The sequence below is a fragment of the Patagioenas fasciata genome, chromosome 30, assembly GCF_037038585.1.
Source record: "Patagioenas fasciata isolate bPatFas1 chromosome 30, bPatFas1.hap1, whole genome shotgun sequence".
NCBI classification, from domain to species: Eukaryota; Metazoa; Chordata; class Aves; order Columbiformes; family Columbidae; genus Patagioenas; species Patagioenas fasciata.
In genome coordinates, this window is record NC_092549.1 from 4,950,156 (window position 1) to 4,969,902 (window position 19,747).

At 64.6% G+C, this 19,747-nt stretch overlaps 1 protein-coding gene across 1 annotated transcript; it reads right to left on the reverse strand.

Annotated features, from left to right (window-relative positions):
• Positions 1-1,037: 1,037 nt before the first annotated feature.
• Positions 1,038-4,010, reverse strand: LOC136112950 (uncharacterized). Its single transcript, XM_071800375.1, has 7 exons — positions 3,903-4,010; positions 2,836-3,042; positions 2,587-2,688; positions 1,974-2,012; positions 1,811-1,872; positions 1,539-1,619; positions 1,038-1,407 (listed from the first exon to the last, which is right to left on the reverse strand). Exons 1-7 carry the CDS (start codon positions 3,961-3,963, stop codon positions 1,348-1,350), a joined length of 612 nt encoding a protein of 203 aa, XP_071656476.1. The 5' UTR covers positions 3,964-4,010; the 3' UTR covers positions 1,038-1,347.
• Positions 4,011-19,747: the final 15,737 nt, after the last annotated feature.

Consider the following 19,747-nt stretch of genomic DNA (forward strand, 5'->3'; position numbering starts at 1 on the left):
TTTGGAATTTGTGAGGGCCAAGGTTTTGGTGGACCAAGGATTTGGGGTTTATGGGGGTGAAGGGTTTTGATGGGGCCATGGCTTAGGGTGAGCAGGGGCTGCTCTGCTAGCAGAGAAATGCCCAAACCCTCCCTGGGGTGAGGACACTTTGCTGGGGAGCAAACCCGCACTCCACGCACAGCTCACACTCCCCCTCGCACAACTGCCGTTGCTGCGGAGGCAGCGGATGTGCCGGCACCTGCACCCGCAGCCCCAGCACCCGCCTGCACTCCCCCCCTGCTCGGGGGCTGGTTTGGGATCCCCTTACGACAACAGCAACGCTGATTCGCTGGGACTTGGTGTCAGCATTTCCTTTGGTTTTTGCACCTTTCCTCCCCCTCATCTCAGCCCTGGACCCCACCCCCACTGCATCCTGTTGCAGGAAGATGTGTGCTGTGGCTGAGGGGAAACTGAGGCAGGTCAGCGGCAGCCGCGAGCTGCCTGCAGTGCATGCATGGATGGAGCTGGGGGGGTTTGCCAGCCCCCCCGGTGAGCCATGTTGGGGCTCAGGGTCTGTCTCCCCCACAGCTCCTCATTTACCCAGGGTTGTTCTTTCCTCTCCCAGGCCACATTACCCATGGAGCTTTCCAGCCCTCATCCCATCTTTGCCCAGCGATGAGTTTTACATTTACCTGACCAGCCCCGGGCCCTGAAGCCATGGGGTTATTTCAGTCCTGTGTGGTGGTTGGGTTTTTTTCCCTCCGTGAGTAACGGAGCAGCACAAGAAATTCCTTCCTCCAGCCCCCATGGCAGCTTCTCACCCTCCGTGTGAAACGGGGGGAAAAGGGACAACTGACACAGAAAAAAAATTTCAACAGAAAGGCCTGTGGGGCATTGAACAGATGGAGATGAGGTTCTCAGGGACATGGGTTAGTGCCAGGGGTGGGTTAATGGTTGGACTCGATGATCTTGAGGGGCTTTTCCAACCAGAATGATTCAATTATTCAAACTGGGGTGAGTGGGGGAGGCTGCCTGTCCCAGCAGAGAAAGTCCAGGGGTTCTGGGATGAAATCCTGCTTTATTGACTCAGCCATGCCCTCTGCAGGTGCATTGAGCCTCCATCCTCACACACGGGGCACACGTGTGGCCACATCCCACACAAGTCCCCGTCCCACACATGTCCCTGTTCCTCTGGGATTTAAGCAGATGCTCCAGCATCCAGAGGAAGGGCAGAGGTGGCATAAGATGCTCGTGGCCTGCAGCCGCCACATGGTACCCTGGCCAGGAGCATCATCCCCATACTGTCCCTCGGGGGTGGCCTTGCACTCCTTGGGGGGGTCTGGAAGCCACTGGTTCCCCCAGAACCCCTCAGTCAGCCTCCAGCTCCCCAGGACAGCGGAGACCACCAGCAGCTGTGGGGGTGTCAGGCTGGAGACAAGCAAAATCAGGTGCTGGGGGCGGGGGAACAGTTACAAACCCCCCACGGGGACCCGCACAGCCTGGAGGGCCAAGGTCTCAGCTGGCAGCTCCCCCCTCTGCTGGGCACTAGGGTGAAATACCTGGGGCACCACTGGGGGGCTCGGCTCACTGAAGTTGGTTTCGGTGTCCTCTGGGGTTTTCTCCAGTCCCTTTCTTTCCTCCTGCAAGAGAAGCAGCTCAAGGACCCATCTGAGCCTCCTCATCACCCGCCACCGCTGTGGTGGATAGGGAAACTGAGTCACAGCCTGGGGTTTGGCCAAAGCCATGCAGGGTAAGAAAGCAGCTCCCAACCTACCACCCACCCCCCAGATCATACTTTGCTGGTGAGAGGATCCCCGTTGGTTGGGCTCACCTGGGGAGCAGGAATTATTGGGATGGTGTCTTGGATAGGGAGTGGGTCCAGGGCTCCCAAATCTGCAACACAATGAGATGTGAATCCCAGCACAGTTAGAGATGGCATAACACAACACCCTGGCCTCACAGCCAACCTTCCACTTAGGCTGAGCTTCTCTCACCTGAAGAGTCACTGGTGGGGGCAACTTGGTCCTGGCTCCCTGTGGGCCAGGGTAGACACAGGTGTTACACCAGCAGGGCCAAATGAGCTCCATCAAAAGCCCAGCAAGACCCACCTGGTAACAGGGCAGCAGCAGGGGATAAGCTGGTGAGCTTTTGGGTTTGCTTTGCAGGAGCAAAAAAAAAAACCCTGAGCTCGAGGTTTGTGTTAAAGCAGAGGAGGAGAAGCACTGCCCCCCCCACCCGGGGGGAAGGGCAGAGCTGGCAGCAAGAGATGCAAAATGGAGCAGGAAAGTCCAGACTTCTGGACTCTTAAGGCCAGATCTGTGCAAGGGGGAACTGTCCCTATGGGGCTGAACTGTGGCCAAAGGGGACTTCTAGGGATGGCCTCTTGTTGGTGCGAAGGCCTTATCCTGCCCCCCCAGCATAAAGGCAGACACCACCCCTCCCCCCCCCCCGCCCCACCATCGAGCTGCACCAGAATAATTGACTTTTTACCGCACTTCTCGCTGCTTTGAGGATGTGGGCTACAGGATGGCTGCCCCCCCTTTCCTGCTAAGCCAGCGTGGGGCTGAGTGAAGCTGGGAGATATCGGTGCCCCGGTGGGGTGCTCACCTTCCCCCTTTTTCCGCCGGTAGGTGAAGAAAAGCACGAGCAGAGCAACCACCACAAAAATGAAAGGGGACCAGTACCTGATGGGAACAGCTGACATGTTTTCTATGGGAAAAGACAGAAGATGCAGGATTTCTGCTCACAAAAGTGGCCTCGGGGGTGTTTCCTGGCACTGTCTCTGGAGGATGCAGGACCCTCCAGAATGGTGGCACATTCCCAAGCCACATCTATTCCTTTGTCCATGGCACTCACGTGTTTTGTTCTCTGCGGCATCTGCTTGTGTTGGCACGAGGGTGATGACAGGGACCTCGGTCACCAGAGGAGTCAGAGTGGCCATTGGCCATGTCATCAGCTTGCCTTCATCCTCGGTGGTTGTGGTGGGGTCTCCCATGGTCTCTGGAACATGAACACCCTTCGTGGTGCTTTGGTGCCTCAGCTCTTCTCCGTTGAGGGCGAAAGCTTGAAACAAGGGTCATTATTCATGTTAATGCCTCCCTAAAGCAGAAGTGCCCCTGAGGAGCAGGAATGGAGCTGCAGAGCCAGGGGCTGCACTGGCCCTACCATGGTCCTGCACCGAGGATGGCTGGAAACACAAGGCAGGAGCAAGAAACAGCAAACCCATGTCCTGCCAACTTCGAGTGAGCTGGGGTGGAGATGTGGGGCTGGAGGGCCAGCTCCTGGGTGGGCTGGTGGGTGCTAGCAGGTGCTGCTGGCTCACACCCAGCTGGGACACTGAAGCAGCCAGTCCCACACCACCCTCCTGCATGACCCTGCGGAGACAAACGCCCACTAACAAAGAAGGTGCTAATGGGGAGGCAGAACCGAGGGCTGGTTGGAAGTCGTGTAGGGCCACATGCTGCCAGATGGCATCACGCTGAGCTACTGGAGGTTGGGCAACTGGCAGTGGTGCTGACATAGACGAGTGATCTGTGGTGGCAAAACAGGGTCTCCAAGCAAACTAGTCCACAACCACCTATGGTTCTCACCATGCAGGGAGCCAAGTGGTCAGTGAGCAGCCTTACCACTTAGCCAGCAGAGGGCTGGGCAGGAGTAGGGGAGCCCAGGGTGCTGGTTTGGGGCCCAGCTTGGTGGAGGGGGAAGTCAGGAAACCCTGATTCTTCCCCCCACACAAGCCAGACCCAAATCAAGCAATAGACCAGGCAGCTCTGAGCCTGGCTGCCCATGAAAAGGCTGGGTGAGCATCCTGCCCTGCGGCTTCGCACCCACTTGCCTTCACACCACCCCTTCCTCCTCTTCTCTCCAGCACCACAGTTGTGAGGAGTGCCTGGACCCCACACCATCCCCCTGACCACACTCACCAGCTCCAGAGCAGAGCACGGCGAAGCAGAGCCACGTTGTCCTGACACTGCTCGGCTCCATCCTCCTCTGCCACACCGAGCTCTCCACCGCTGCTCTCTCTTGCAATGTCTTCCTTCCCCTTTTTGCCCCACCAACAGCTTCCTGTGAGCTCAAGTTGTTGGCACTGAAATAGGGTGATTAATAGCCAGAAACCACCCTGGGAGGTCATTTCTGGGGTGAGGGCTAGAGCCCCATCAGCCGTTGGCATGGGTGAAGGACAAGGTAATGGTCCAGCACTATCCTGGCTCCATTCAGGCCAGTTCCTGCTGCCATCACCACCTTGTCCAGGATGGCGACTGGAGTTACAAGAGATTTGGTGCCATGTAGACAAATCCATTGGTAAAATATGTAACCCACTGAGGTATATATTTTTAATCGATGGGCGTGAATTTGAGGAACTCAAAATCAAGCCTGTCACATACTGTGAAAACACAGAGAACAAAAAAATTACTCCACGGACTTTCAGTAAATGACTGTTTTCACCCAAAATAATATACAGACAGAAACTGAGCTCAGATGCGTCTTGCATTTTTATTCCAGTAGCTCCTAGAGGGGTCTCCTGTGCCAGGCACTTCAAAGAAATCTCTGGTTTCATCCCTGAATAATTTACTATCTGCACAGACAAGACAAAGACCAAGGGGAAGTGGCATGTACGGGAAGACGCATCAGCGCATGGGCAGCATCTGTCTCTCTGGCAGCGCTGGAAAATTGATGCCAATGTGCGTGTTTTGGTCAGTTGACTGCTCTGGGCAGGACAGGGGAGAAGGTCAGGTGGGGAACTGTCCGGAAACCCAGGTCCCTGTGGGCACCAGCTCAGAGTGAACCCAGGCAGATCCTGCTGGGATGCAGCCATGGCCACCCTGTGCAGCATCTCTGCATCATTCAGGGCTCAGAGACCTGCTCTCCTCCCTAAAGGTCTGCTAGGAAGCCACCTCACTGCAGCCACAGCATTTCACATCCAAATAGTTCATCCAAGAATAAAGGCCTCATATACAAACACATCAAAGGAATGGAGAAGCATGGCACCAGCCAGTTACTTGTCCTGCTTTCCCCTGAGCCTGGACCACCTTCTGCCCCTAGACTCCAGAGTGGCCCTGCAGCATCCCCGAGGACCACAAGTGCATTCACAGCACAAAGTGATGCTGAAGCATGGTGCAGGGCTGCGAGGTTCAGAAGGTACATGGCGGGCCCAGAAGCAATGTGCACCAGGGAAGCATCATCAAGCACTGAGGAAGCAGCCGGCAGCACCAAAACCGCAGCAGCCGTGTGTGTGTGTGTGCCGGAGCAAAGGCACATGTGTTTCCTTTTGCAGCTTCCTACCACCAAGTGTTATTTTTGCTTTCTCTTGGTTTAGCAACCAGAGGAGTCAAAGTATTTACCAAGTTTAAAAGTATAGCAAAAATAAAGTTATTTTAAAAGGACTTTAAGAAGCTCCTTGAGTTTTGCTGTCCTCTTGTCTGGAGGCTCCGCAGTGCAAGGTGCTGCAGAACGAATCGCAGGAGCATCGGCTCATGTCCTTGCACTGGGAGGGCTGGGTTTGCAACCACAGTTTTGGTCCATGTTCCTTGGTCTGGTCAGAGAGGGCAGAAAAATGAGCCCAGACCCCATGGGGATGCCAAAACACTGGTAAAGCTTCTATGCCAGACAAGCCTGCACTTATTTCCATCCTTACATCGGTGGTCAAGGACCACTGCCAGCAAGCAAAACAGGGACATCAGCCATGGGGAGGGAAGCAGGAGGATGCTGCAGTCCTACAGGCTGGGAGCCAGCGGAGCAGAGCACCGTGCTCAGAGCAGGCTGACGGGTGCACTGGAGCCGTGCCAGGGCCTGACAACTCCTGACAGAGCCCGACACAGCGCTACAGGGCCCGACAAAACCCGACAGGGCCCGAGCAAACCCGACAGGGCCCGAGCAAACCTGACAGGGCCCGACAGAGCCCGACAGGGCCCGAGCAAAACCGACAGGGCCCGACGGAGTCCGACAGTGCCAGAGCAAACCCGATGGTGCCCGATGGAGCCCGACAGGGCCCGAGCAAACCCGATGGGGCCCGACAGAACCCGACAGGGCCCGAGCAAACCCGATGGGGCCCGACGGAGCCCGACAGACCCGAGCAAACCCGATGGGGCCCGACAGAGCCCGACAGGGCCCAAGCAAACCCGACAGGGCCCGAGCAAATCCGACAGGGCTCGACAGAGAACGACAGGGCCCGAGCAAACCCGACAGGGCCCGACGGAGCCTGACAGGGCCCGAGCGAACCTGACAGGGCCTGTGGAAACCCGACAGGACCCGAGCAAACCCGACAGGGCCCGATGGACCCCGACAGGGCCTGAAGAAACCCGACAGGGCCCGAGCAAATCCAACAGGGCCCAACGGAGCCCGACAGGGCCCGAGCAAACCTGACAGGGCCCGACGGAGCCTGACAGGGCCCGAGCAAACCCGACATGGCTTGACGGAGCCTGACAGGGCCCGATGGAGCCCAACAGGGCCCGAGCAAACCCGAGAGGGCCCGACGGAGCCTGACAGGGCCCGACAGCGCCCGACAGGGCCCGAGCAAACCCGACAGGGCCTGACGGAACCCGACAGCGCCCGAGCAAACCCGACAGGGCCTGAGCAAACTTGACAGGGCCCGAGCAAACCCGACAGGGCCTGACGGAACCCGACAGCGCCCGAGCAAACCCGACAGGGCCTGAGCAAACTTGACAGGACCTGACAAAGCCTGACAGGGCCCGACGGAGCCTGACAGGGCCCGAGCAAACCCGACAGGGCCCGACGGAGCCTGACAGGGCTCGATGGAGCCCGACAGGGCCCGAGGAAACCCGACAGGGCCCGACGGAGCCTGACAGGGCCCGAGCAAACCCGACAGGGCTCGACAGAGCCTGACAGGGCCCGAGCAAACCCGACAGGGCCCGAGCAAACCTGACAGGGCCCGACGGAGCCCAACAGGGCCCGAGCAAACCCGACAGGGACCGACGGAGCCTGACAGGGCTTCAGCAAACCCGACAGGGCCCGACGGAGCCCGACAGGGCCCGACGGAGCCCGACAGGGCTCGAGCAAACCCGACAGGGCCCGAGCGAACCTGACAGGGCCCGAGCAAACCCGACAGGGCCCGAGCAAACCTGACAGGGCCCGAGCGAACCCGACAGGGCCTGAGAAGGCCCGACAGGACCTGAGCAAACCCGACAGGACCCGACAAAGCCTGGCAGGGTCCGATGGAGCCCGACAGGGCCCGAGCAAACCCGACATGGCTCGACGGAGCCCGAGAGGGCCCAAGCAAATTCGACAGGGCCCGAGCAAACCCGACAGGGCCCGACGGAGCCCGACAGGGCCCTAGCAAACCCGACAGGGTCCGACGAAGCCTGACAGGGCTTCAGCAAACCCGACAGGGCCCGAGCAAACCTGACAGGGCCCGACGGAGCCCGACAGGGCCCGAGGAAACCCGACAGGGCCCGACGGAGCCCGAGAGGGCCCGAGCAAAAAAGACAGGGCCCGAGCAAACCCGACAGGGCTTGTCGGAGCCTGACAGGGCCCGAGTAAAACCGACAGGGCCTGAGCAAACCCGACAGGGCCCGACAAGGCCCGACAGGGCCTGAGCAAACCCGACAGGACCTGACAAAGCCTGACAGGGCCCGACGGAGCCTGACAGGGCCCGAGCAAACCCGACAAAGCCTCACAGAGCCTGACAGGGCTCGATGGAGCCCGACAGGGCCCGAGGAAACCCGATAGGGCCCGACGGAGCCTGACAGGGCCGGAGCAAACCCGACAGGGCTCGACGGAGCCCGACAGGGCCCGAGCAAACCCGACAGGGCCCGAGCAAACCTGACAGGGCCCGACGGAGCCCGACAGGGTCCGAGCAAACCCGACAGGGCCCGACGGAGCCCGACAGGGCCCGAGCAAACCTGACAGTGCCCGAGCAAACCTGACAGGGCCCGACAAAGCCCGACAGGGCTCGAGGAAACCTGACAAGGCTTGAGGGAGCCTGACAGGGCCCGAGCAAACCCGACAGGGCCCGAGCGAACCTGACAGGGCGCGACGGAGCCCGACAGGGCCCGAGCAAACCCGACAGGGCCCGAGCAAACCCGACAGGGCCCTAGCAAACCTGACAGGGCTCGATGGGGGCCCCACAGGGCCCGAGGAAACCCGACAGGGCGCGAGGGAGCCTGACAGGGCCCGAGCAAACCCGACAGGGCTCGACAGAGCCCGACAGGGCCCGAGCAATCCCGACAGGGCCCGAGCAAACCTGACAGGGCCTGATGGAGCCCGACAGGGCCCGAGCAAACCCGACAGGGCCCGACGGAGACCGACAGGGCCCGAGCAAACCCGACAGGGCCCGACGGAGCCTGACAGGGCTTGTGCAAACCTGACAGGGCCCGAGCAAACCCGACAGGGCCCAACGGAGCCCGATAGGGCCCGAGGAAACTCGACAGGGCCCGACAGAGCCTGACAGGGCCCGAGCAAACCCGACAGGGCCCGACGGAGCCCGACAGGGCCCGAGCAAACCCGACAGGGCCCGAGCAAATCCGACAGGGCTCGACAGAGAACGACAAGGCCCGAGCAAACCCGACAGGGCCCGACGGAGCCTGACAGGGCCCGAGCAAACCCGACAGGGCCTGTGGAAACCCGATAGGACCCGAGCAAACCCGACAGGGCCCGATGGACCCCGACAGGGCCTGAACAAACCCGACAGGGCCCGAGCAAATCCAACAGGGCCTAACGGAGCCCGACAGGGCCCGAGCAAACCTGACAGGGCCCGACGGAGCCCGACAGGGCCCGAGCAAACCCGACATGGCTTGACGGAGCCTGACAGGGCCCGATGGAGCCCAACAGGGCCCGAGCAAACCCGAGAGGGCCCGACGGAGCCTGACAGGGCCCGAGCAAACCCGAGAGGGCCCGACGGAGCCTGACAGGGCCCGACAGAGCCCGACAGGGCCCGAGCAAACCTGACAGGGCCTGACGGAACCCGACAGCGCCCGAGCAAACCCGACAGGGCCTGAGCAAACTTGACAGGGCCCGAGCAAACCCAACAGGGCCTGACGGAGCCCGACAGCGCCCGAGCAAACCCGACAGGGCCCGAGCAAACCTGACAGGGCCCGACAAGGCTTGACAGGGCCCGAGCAAACCAGACAGGACCTGACGGAGCCTGACAGGGTTCGATGGAGCCCGACAGGGCCCGAGCAAACCCGACAGGGCCCAAGCAAACCTGACAGGGCTCGATGGAGCCCGCCATGCCCGAGGAAACCCGACAGGGCGCGACGGAGCCTGACAGAGCCCGAGCACACCCGACAGGGCTCGACGGAGCCCGACAGGGCCCGAGCACACCCGACAGGGCCCGACGAAGCCTGACAGGGCTTCAGCAAACCCGACAGGGCCCGAGCAAACCCGACAGGGCCCGCCGGAGCCTGACAGGGCCCGAGCAAACCCGACAGGGCCCGATGGACCCCGACAGGGCCTGAAGAAACCCGACAGGGCCCGAGCAAATCCAACAGGGCCCAACGGAGCCCGACAGGGCCCGAGCAAACCTGACAGGGCCCGACGGAGCCCGACAGGGCCCGAGCAAACCCGACATGGCTTGACGGAGCCTGACAGGGCCCGATGGAGCCCAACAGGGCCCGAGCAAACCCGAGAGGGCCCGATGGAGCCTGACAGGGCCCGACAGCGCCCGACAGGGCCCGAGCAAACCCGACAGGGCCTGACGGAACCCGACAGCGCCCGAGCAAACCCGACAGGGCCTGAGCAAACTTGACAGGGACCGAGCAAACCCGACAGGGCCTGACGGAGCCCGACAGGGCTCGAGCAAACCCGACAGGGCCCGAGCGAACCTGACAGGGCCCGAGCAAACCCGACAGGGCCCGAGCAAACCTGACAGGGCCCGAGCAAACCCGACAGGGCCTGACAAGGCCCGACAGGACCTGAGCAAACCCGATAGGACCCGACAAAGCCTGACAGGGTCCGATGGAGCCCGACAGGGCCCGAGCAAACCCGACATGGCTCGACGGAGCCCGAGAGGGCCCAAGCAAATTAGACAGGGCCCGAGCAAACCCGACAGGGCCCGACGGAGCCTGACAGGGCCCTAGCAAACCCGACAGGGTCCGACGAAGCCTGACAGGGCTTCAGCAAACCCGACAGGGCCCGAGCAAACCCGACAGGGCCCGACGGACCCCGACAGTGCCCGAGGAAACCCGACAGGGCCCGACGGAGCCCGAGAGGGCCCGAGCAAAAAAGACAGGGCCCGAGCAAACCCGACAGGGCTTGTCGGAGCCTGACAGGGCCCGAGTAAAACCGACAGGGCCTGAGGAAACCCGACAGGGCCCGACAAGGCCCGACAGGGCCCGAGCAAACCCGACAAAGCCTCACAGAGCCTGACAGGGCTCGATGGAGCCCGACAGGGCCCGAGGAAACCCGATAGGGCCCGACGGAGCCTGACAGGGCCCGAGCAAACCCGACAGGGCTCGACGGAGCCCGACAGGGCCCGAGCAAACCCGACAGGGCCCGAGCAAACCTGACAGGGCCCGACGGAGCCCGACAGGGTCCGAGCAAACCCGACAGGGCCCGACGGAGCCCGACAGGGCCCGAGCAAACCTGACAGTGCCCGAGCAAACCTGACAGGGCTCAACGGAGCCCGACAGGGCTCGAGGAAACCTGACAAGGCTTGAGGGAGCCTGACAGGGCCCGAGCAAACCCGACAGGGCCCGAGCGAACCTGACAGGGCGCGACGGAGCCCGACAGGGCCCGAGCAAACCCGACAGGGCCTGACAAGGTCTGACAGGACCTGAGCAAACCCGACAGGACCCGACAAAGCCTGGCAGGGTCCGATGGAGACCAACAGGGCCCGAGCAAACCCGACAGTGCCCTAGCAAACCTGACAGGGCTCGATGGGGGCCCCACAGGGCCCGAGGAAACCCGACAGGGCGCGAGGGAGCTTGACAGGGCCCGAGCAAACCCGACAGGGCTCGACGGAGTCCGACAGGGCCCGAGCAAACCCGACAGGGCCCGAGCAAACCTGACAGGGCCTGACGGAGCCCGACAGGGCCCGAGCAAACCCGACAGGGCCCGACGGAGACCGACAGGGCCCGAGCAAACCCGACAGGGCCCGACGGAGCCTGACAGGGCTTGAGCAAACCCGACCGGGCCCGAGCAAACCCGACAGGGCCCAACAGAGCCCGATAGGGCCCTAGGAAACTCGACAGGGCCCGACAGAGCCTGACAGGGCCCGAGCAAACCCGACAGGGCCCGACGGAGCCCGACAGGGCCCGAGCAAACCCGACAGGGCCCGAGCAAATCCGACAGGGCTCGACAGAGAACGACAAGGCCCGAGCAAACCCGACAGGGCCCGACGGAGCCTGACAGGGCCCGAGCAAACCCGACAGGGCCTGTGGAAGCCCGATAGGACCCGAGCAAACCCGACAGGGCCCGATGGACCCCGACAGGGCCTGAAGAAACCCGACAGGGCCCGAGCAAATCCAACAGGGCCCAACGGAGCCCGACAGGGCCCGAGCAAACCTGACAGGGCCCGACGGAGCCTGACAGGGCCCGAGCAAACCCGACATGGCTTGACGGAGCCTAACAGGGCCCGATGGAGCCCAACAGGGCCCGAACAAACCCAAGAGGGCCCGACGGAGCCTGACAGGGCCCGACAGCGCCCGACAGGGCCTGAGCAAACCCGACAGGGCCTGACGGAACCCGACAGAGCCCGAGCAAACCCGACAGGGCCCGACAAGGCCCGACAGGGCCCGAGCAAACCTGACAGGACCTGACAAAGCCTGACAGGGCCCGACGGAGCCTGACAGGGCCCGAGCAAACCCGACAGGGCCCGACAGAGCCTGACAGGGCTCGATGGAGCCCGACAGGGCCCGAGGAAACCCGACAGGGCCCGACGGAGCCTGACAGGGCCCGAGCAAACCCGACAGGGCTCGACAGAGCCTGACAGGGCCCGAGCAAACCTGACAGGGCCCGACGGAGCCCAACAGGGCCCGAGCAAACCCGACAGGGACCGACGGAGCCTGACAGGGCTTCAGCAAACCCGACAGGGCCCGACGGAGCCCGACAGGGCTCGAGCAAACCCGACAGGGCCCGAGCGAACCTGACAGGGCCCGAGCAAACCCGACAGGGCCCGAGCAAACCTGACAGGGCCCGAGCAAACCCAACAGGGCCTGAGAAGGCCCGACAGGACCTGAGCAAACCCGACAGGACCCGACAAAGCCTGACAGGGTCTGATGGAGCCCGACAGGGCCCAAGCAAACCCGACATGGCTCGACGGAGCCCGAGAGGGCCCAAGCAAATTAGACAAGGCCCGAGCAAACCCGACAAGGCCCGACGGAGCCCGACAGGGCTCTAGCAAACCCGACAGGGTCCGACGAAGCCTGACAGGGCTTCAGCAAACCCGACAGGGCCCGAGCAAACCCGACAGGGCCCGACAGAGCCCGACAGGGCCCGAGGAAACCCGACAGGGCCCGACGGAGCCCGAGAGGGCCCGAGCAAACCCGACATGGCCCGAGCAAACCCGACAGGGCTTGTCAGAGCCTGACAGGGCCCGAGTAAAACCGACAGGGCCTGAGCAAACCCGACAGTGCCCGACAAGGCCCGACAGGGCCCGAGCAAACCCGACAGGACCTGCCAAAGCCTGACAGGGCCCGACGGAGCCCGACAGGGCCCGAGCAAACCCGACAAAGCCTCACAGAGCCTGACAGGGCTCGATGGAGCCCGACAGGGCCCGAGGAAACCCGATAGGGCCCGACGGAGCCTGACAGGGCCCGAGCAAACCCGACAGGGCTCGACGGAGCCCGACAGGACCCGAGCAAACCCGACAGGGCCCGAGCAAACCTGACAGGGCCCGACGGAGCCCGACAGGGTCCAAGCAAACCCGACAGGGCCTGACGGAGCCCGACAGGGCCCGAGCAAACCTGACAGTGCCCGAGCAAACCTGACAGGGCCCGAGCAAACCTGACAGGGCCCGACGGAGCTCGACAGGGCTCGAGGAAACCTGACAAGGCTTGAGGGAGCCTGACAGGGCCCGAGCAAACCCGACAGGGCCCGAGCGAACCTGACAGGGCGCGACGGAGCCCGACAGGGCCCGAGCAAACCCGACAAAGCCTCACAGAGCCTGACAGGGCTCGATGGAGCCCGACAGGGCCCGAGGAAACCCGATAGGGCCCGACGGAGCCTGACAGGGCCCGAGCAAACCCGACAGGGCTCGACAGAGCCCGACAGGACCCAAGCAAACCCGACAGGGCCCGAGCAAACCTGACAGGGCCCGACGGAGCCCGACAGGGTCCGAGCAAACCCGACAGGGCCCGACGGAGCCCGACAGGGCCCGAGCAAACCTGACAGTGCCCGAGCAAACCTGACAGGGCCCGACGGAGCTCGACAGGGCTCGAGGAAACCTGACAAGGCTTGAGGGAGCCTGACAGGGCCCGAGCAAACCCGACAGGGCCCGAGCGAACCTGACAGGGCGCGACGGAGCCCGACAGGGCCCGAGCAAACCCGACAGGGCCCGAGCAAACCTGACAGGGCCCGAGCGAACCCGACAGGGCCTGAGAAGGCCCGACAGGACCTGAGCAAACCCGACAGGACCCGACAAAGCCTGACAGGGTCCGATGGAGCCCGACAGGGCCCGAGCAAACCCGACATGGCTCGACGGAGCCCGAGAGGGCCCAAGCAAATTAGACAGGGCCCGAGCAAACCCGACAGGGCCCGACGGAGCCCGACAGGGCCCTAGCAAACCCGACAGGGTCCGACGAAGCCTGACAGGGATTCAGCAAACCCGACAGGGCCCGAGCAAACCCGACAGGGCCCGACGGAGCCCGACAGGGCCCGAGGAAACCCGACAGGGCCCGACGGAGCCCGAGAGGGCCCGAGCAAAAAAGACAGGGCCCGAGCAAACCCGACAGGGCTTGTCGGAGCCTGACAGGGCCCGAGTAAAACCGACAGGGCCTGAGCAAACCCGACAGGGCCCGACAAGGCCCGACAGGGCCCGAGCAAACCCGACAGCACCTGACAAAGCCTGACAGGGCCCGACGGAGCCCGACAGGGCCCGAGCAAACCCGACAAAGCCTCACAGAGCCTGACAGGGCTCGATGGAGCCCGACAGGGCCCGAGGAAACCCGATAGGGCTCGACGGAGCCCGACAGGGCCCAAGCAAACCCGACAGGGCCCGAGCAAACCTGACAGGGCCCGACGGAGCCCGACAGGGTCCGAGCAAACCCGACAGGGCCCGACGGAGCCCGACAGGGCCCGAGCAAACCTGACAGTGCCCGAGCAAACCTGACAGGGCCCGACGGAGCCCGACAGGGCTCGAGGAAACCTGACAAGGCTTGAGGGAGCCTGACAGGGCCCAAGCAAACCCGACAGGGCCCGAGCGAACCTGACAGGGCGCGACGGAGCCCGACAGGGCCCGAGCAAACCCGACAGGGCCTGAGCAAACCCGACAGGGCCCTAGCAAACCTGACAGGGCTCGATGGGGGCCCCACAGAGCCCGAGGAAACCCGACAGGGCGCGAGGGAGCCTGTCGGGTCCGAGCAAACCCGACAGGGCTCGACGGAGTCCGACAGGGCCCGAGCAATCCCGACAGGGCCCGAGCAAACCTGACAGGGCCTGACGGAGCCCGACAGGGCCCGAGCAAACCCGACAGGGCCCGACGGAGACCGACAGGGCCCGAGCAAACCCGACAGGGCCCGACAAAGCCTGACAGGGCTTGTGCAAACCTGACAGGGCCCGAGCAAACCCGACAGGGCCCAACGGAGCTCGATAGGGCCCGAGGAAACTCGACAGGGCCCGACAGAGCCTGACAGGGCCCGAGCAAACCCGACAGGGCCCGACGGAGCCCGACAGGGCCCGAGCAAACCTGACACGGCCCGAGCAAATCCGACAGGGCTCGACAGAGAACGACAAGGCCCGAGCAAACCCGACAGGGCCCGACGGAGCCTGACAGGGCCCGAGCAAACCCGACAGGGCCTGTGGAAACCCGACAGGACCCGAGCAAACCCGACAGGGCCCGATGGACCCCGACAGGGCCTGAACAAACCCGACAGGGCCCGAGCAAATCCAACAGGGCCCAACGGAGCCCGACAGGGCCCGAGCAAACCTGACAGGGCCCGACGGAGCCCGACAGGGCCCGAGCAAACCCGACATGGCTTGACGGAGCCTGACAGGGCCCGATGGAGCCCAACAGGGCCCGAGCAAACCCGAGAGGGCCCGACGGAGCCTGACAGGGCCCGACAGAGCCCGACAGGGCCCGAGCAAACCTGACAGGGCCTGACGGAACCCGACAGCGCCCGAGCAAACCCGACAGGGCCTGAGCAAACTTGACAGGGCCCGAGCAAACCCAACAGGGCCTGACGGAACCCGACAGCGCCCGAGCAAACCCGACAGGGCCTGAGCAAACTTGACAGGGCCCGACTAAGCCCGTCAGGGCCCGAGCAAACCTGACAGGGCCCGACAAGGCTTGACAGGGCCCGAGCAAACCAGACAGGACCTGACAAAGCCTGACAGGGTCCGATGGAGCCCGACAGGGCCCGAGCAAACCCGACAGGGCCCAAGCAAACCTGACAGGGCTCGATGGAGCCCGCCATGCCCGAGGAAACCCGACAGGGCGCGACGGAGCCTGACAGGGCCCGAGCACACCCGACAGGGCTCGACGGAGCCCGACAGGGCCCGAGCACACCCGACAGGGCCCGACGAAGCCTGACAGGGCTTCAGCAAACCCGACAGGGCCCGAGCAAACCCGACAGGGCCCGCCGGAGCCTGACAGGGCCCGAGCAAACCCGACAGGGCCTGTGGAAACCCGACAGGACCCGAGCAAACCCGACAGGGCCCGATGGACCCCGACAGGGCCTGAAGAAACCCGACAGGGCCTGAGCAAATCCAACAGGGCCCAACGGAGCCCGACAGGGCCCGAGCAAACCTGACAGGGCCCGACGGAGCCCGACAGGGCCCGAGCAAACCCGACATGTCTTGACGGAGCCTGACAGGGCTCGATGGAGCCCGACAGGGCCCGAGGAAACCCGATAGGGCCCGACGGAGCCTGACAGGGCCCGAGCAAACCCGACAGGGCTCGACGGAGCCCGACAGGGCCCGAGCAAACCCGACAGGGCCCGAGCAAACCTGACAGGGCCCGACGGAGCCCGACAGGGTCCGAGCAAACCCGACAGGGCCCGACGGAGCCCGACAGGGCCCGAGCAAACCTGACAGTGCCCGAGCAAACCTGACAGGGCCCGACGGAGCCCGACAGGGCTCGAGGAAACCTGACAAGGCTTGAGGGAGCCTGACAGGGCCCGAGCAAACCCGACAGGGCCCGAGCGAACCTGACAGGGCGCGACGGAGCCCGACAGGGCCCGAGCAAACCCGACAGGGCCCGAGCAAACCCGACAGGGCCTGACAAGGTCTGACAGGACCTGAGCAAACCCGACAGGACCCGACAAAGCCTGGCAGGGTCCGATGGAGACCGACAGGGCCCGAGCAAACCCGACAGGGCCCTAGCAAACCTGACAGGGCTCGATGGGGGCCCCACAGGGCCCGAGGAAACCCGACAGGGCGCGAGGGAGCCTGACAGGACCCGAGCAAACCCGACAGGGCCTGACAAGGTCTGACAGGGCCCGAGCAAACCCGACAGGGCCCGAGCAAACCCGACAGGGCCCGACGGAGACCGACAGGGCCTGAGCAAACCCGACAGGGCCCGACGAAGACCGACAGGGCCTGAGCAAACCCGACAGGGCCCGACGGAGCCTGACAGGGCTTGAGCAAACCCGACCGGGCCCGAGCAAACCCGACAGGGCCCGATGGAGCCCGATAGGGCCCGAGGAAACTCGACAGGGCCCGACAGAGCCTGACAGGGCCTGAGCAAACCCGACAGGGCCCGACCGAGAACCGACAGGGCCCGAGCAAACCCGACAGGGCCCGACGGAGCCCGACAGGGCACGAGCAAACCCGACAGGGCCTGACGGAGCCTGACAGGGCCCGAGCAAACCAGACAGGGCCCGACGGATCCTTAAAAGGCCCGAGCAAAGCTGACAGGGCCCGACGGAGCCCGACAGGGCCCGAGCAAACCCGACAGGGCTTGAGCGAACCTGACAGGGCTTGACGGAGCCCGACAGGATGAGGGCAAACCCGACAGGGCCCGAGCAAACCTGACAGAACCCTACAAAGCCTGACAGGGTCCGATAGAGCCCAACAGGGCCCGTGCAAACCCGACAGGGCCCGAGCAAACCTGACAGGGCTCGATGGAGCCCGACAGGGCCCGAGGAAACCCGACAGGGCGCGACGGAGCCCGACAGGGCCCATGCAAACCCGACAGGGCTCGACAGAGCCCGACAGGGCCCGAGCAAACCCGACAGGGTCCGACGAAGCCTGACAGGGCTTCAGCAAACCCGACAGGGCCTGAGCAAACCCGACAGGGCCCGACGGAGCCCGACAGGGCCCGAGGAAACCAGACAGGGCCCGACGGAGCCCGACAGGGCCCTAGCAAACCCGACAGGGCCCGAGCAAACCCGACAGGGCTTGACGGAGCCTGACAGGGCCCGAGCAAACCCGACAGGGCCCGAGCGAACCCGACAGGGCCCGAGGGAGCCCGACAGGGCCCGAGGAAACCCGACAGGGCCCGAGCAAACCCGACAGGTCCTGACAAAGCCTGACAGGGTACGACGGAGCCTGACAGGGCTCGATGGAGCCCGACAGGGCCCGAGCAAATCCGACAGGGCCCGAGCAAACCTGACAGGGCATTACGGAGCCTGACAGGGCCCGAGCAAACCCGACAGGGCCCGAGCAAACCCGACGGGGCCCGAGGAAATCCGACAGGGCCCGACGGAGCCTGACAGGGCCCGAGCAAACCCGACAGGGCTCGACGGAGCCCGACAGGTCCCGAGCACACTCGACAGGGTCCGACGAAGCCTGACAGGGCTTCAGCAAACCCGACAGGGCCCGAGCAAACCCGACAGGGCCCGAGCGAACGCAACAGGGTTCGACAAAGCCTGACGGGACTCGATGCAGCCTGACAGGGCCCGAGGAAACCTGACAGGGCCCGACGGAGCCTGACAGGGCCCGAGCAAACCCGACAGGGCTCGACGGAGCCTGACAGGGCCCGAGCAAACCCGACAGGGCCCGGGCAAACCTGACAGGGCACGAAGGAGCCCGACAGGGCCCAAGCAAACCCGACAGGGCCCGACGGATCCTTACAAGGCCTGAGCAAAGCTGACAGGGCCCGACGGAGCCCGACAGGGCCCGAGGAAACCCGACAGGGCCTGACGGAGCCTGACAGGGCCCGAGCAAACCCGACAGGGCCCGAGCGAACTTGACAGGGCTTGACGGAGCCCGACAGGATGCAGGCACACCCGACAGGGCCCGAGCAAACCTGACAGAAGCCTACAAAGCCTGACAGGGTTCGATGGAGCCCAACAGGGCCCTTGCAAACCCGACAGGGCCCGAGCAAACCTGACAGGGCTCGATGGAGCCCGACAGGGCCCGAGGAAACCTGACAGGGCGCGACGGAGCCCAACAGGGCCCATGCAAACCCGACAGGGCGCGACGGAGCCCGACAGGGCCCATGCAAACCCGACAGGGCTCGACGGAGCCCGACAGGGCCCGAGCAAACCCGACAGGGTCCGACGAAGCCTGACAGGGCTTCAGCAAACCCGACAGGGCCCGAGCAAACCTGAAAGGGCCCGACGTAGCCTGACAGGGCTCGATGGAGCCCGACAGGGCCCGAGGAAACCCGACAGGGCCCGACGGAGAACGAAAGGGCCCGAGCAAACCCGACAGGGCCTGAGCAAATCCGACAGGGCCCGACGGAGCCCGACAGGGCCCGAGGAAACCCGAAAGGGCCCGACGGAGCCTGACAGGGCTCGATGGCGTTCGACAGGGCCCGAGGAAACCCGACAGGGCCCGACGGAGGCCGATAGGGCCCGAGCAAACCCGACAGGGCCTGACGGAGCCTGACAGGGCCCGAGCAAACCCGACAGGGCCCGCTGGAGCCCGACAGAGCCCGAGCAAACCCGACAGGGCCCGACAAGGCCCGACAGGGCCCGAGCAAACCTGACAGGACCTGACAAAGCCTGACAGGGCCCGACGGAGCCCGACAGGGCCCGAGCAAACCCGAAAGAGCCCGACGGAGCCTGACAGGGGTCGATGGAGTCCGACAGGGCCCGAGGAAACCCGACAGGGCCCGACAGAACCCGACAGGGCCCGAGCAAACCCGACGGGGCCCGAGGAAATCCGACAGGGCCCAACGGAGCCTGACAGGGCCCGAGCAAACCCGACAGGGCTCGACGGAGCCCGACAGGGCCCGAGCACACTCGACAGGGTCTGACGAAGCCTGACAGGGCTTCAGCAAACCCGACAGGGCCCGAGCAAACCCGACAGGGCCCGAGCAAACCCGACAGGGCTCGACGGAGCCCGACAGGGCCCGAGCAAACCCGACAGGGCCCGAGCAAACCTGACAGGGCACGAAGGAGCCCGACAGGGCCCGAGCAAACCCGACAGGGCCCGACGGATCCTTACAGGGCCCGAGCAAACCTGACAGGGCCCGACGGAGCCCGACAGGGCACGAGCAAACCCGACAGGGCCTGACGGAGCCTGACAGGGCCCGAGCAAACCCGACAGGGCCCGAGCGAACCTGACAGGACCCGACGGAGCCCGACAGGGCCCTAGCAAACCCGACAGGGCCCGAGCAAACCCGACAGGGCTTGACGGAGCCTGACAGGGCCCGAGCAAACCCGACAGGGCCCGAGCGAACCCGACAGGGCCCGAGGGAGCCCGACAGGGTCCGAGGAAACCAGACAGGGCCCGACAGAGCCCGACAGGGCCCGAGAAAAACCGACAG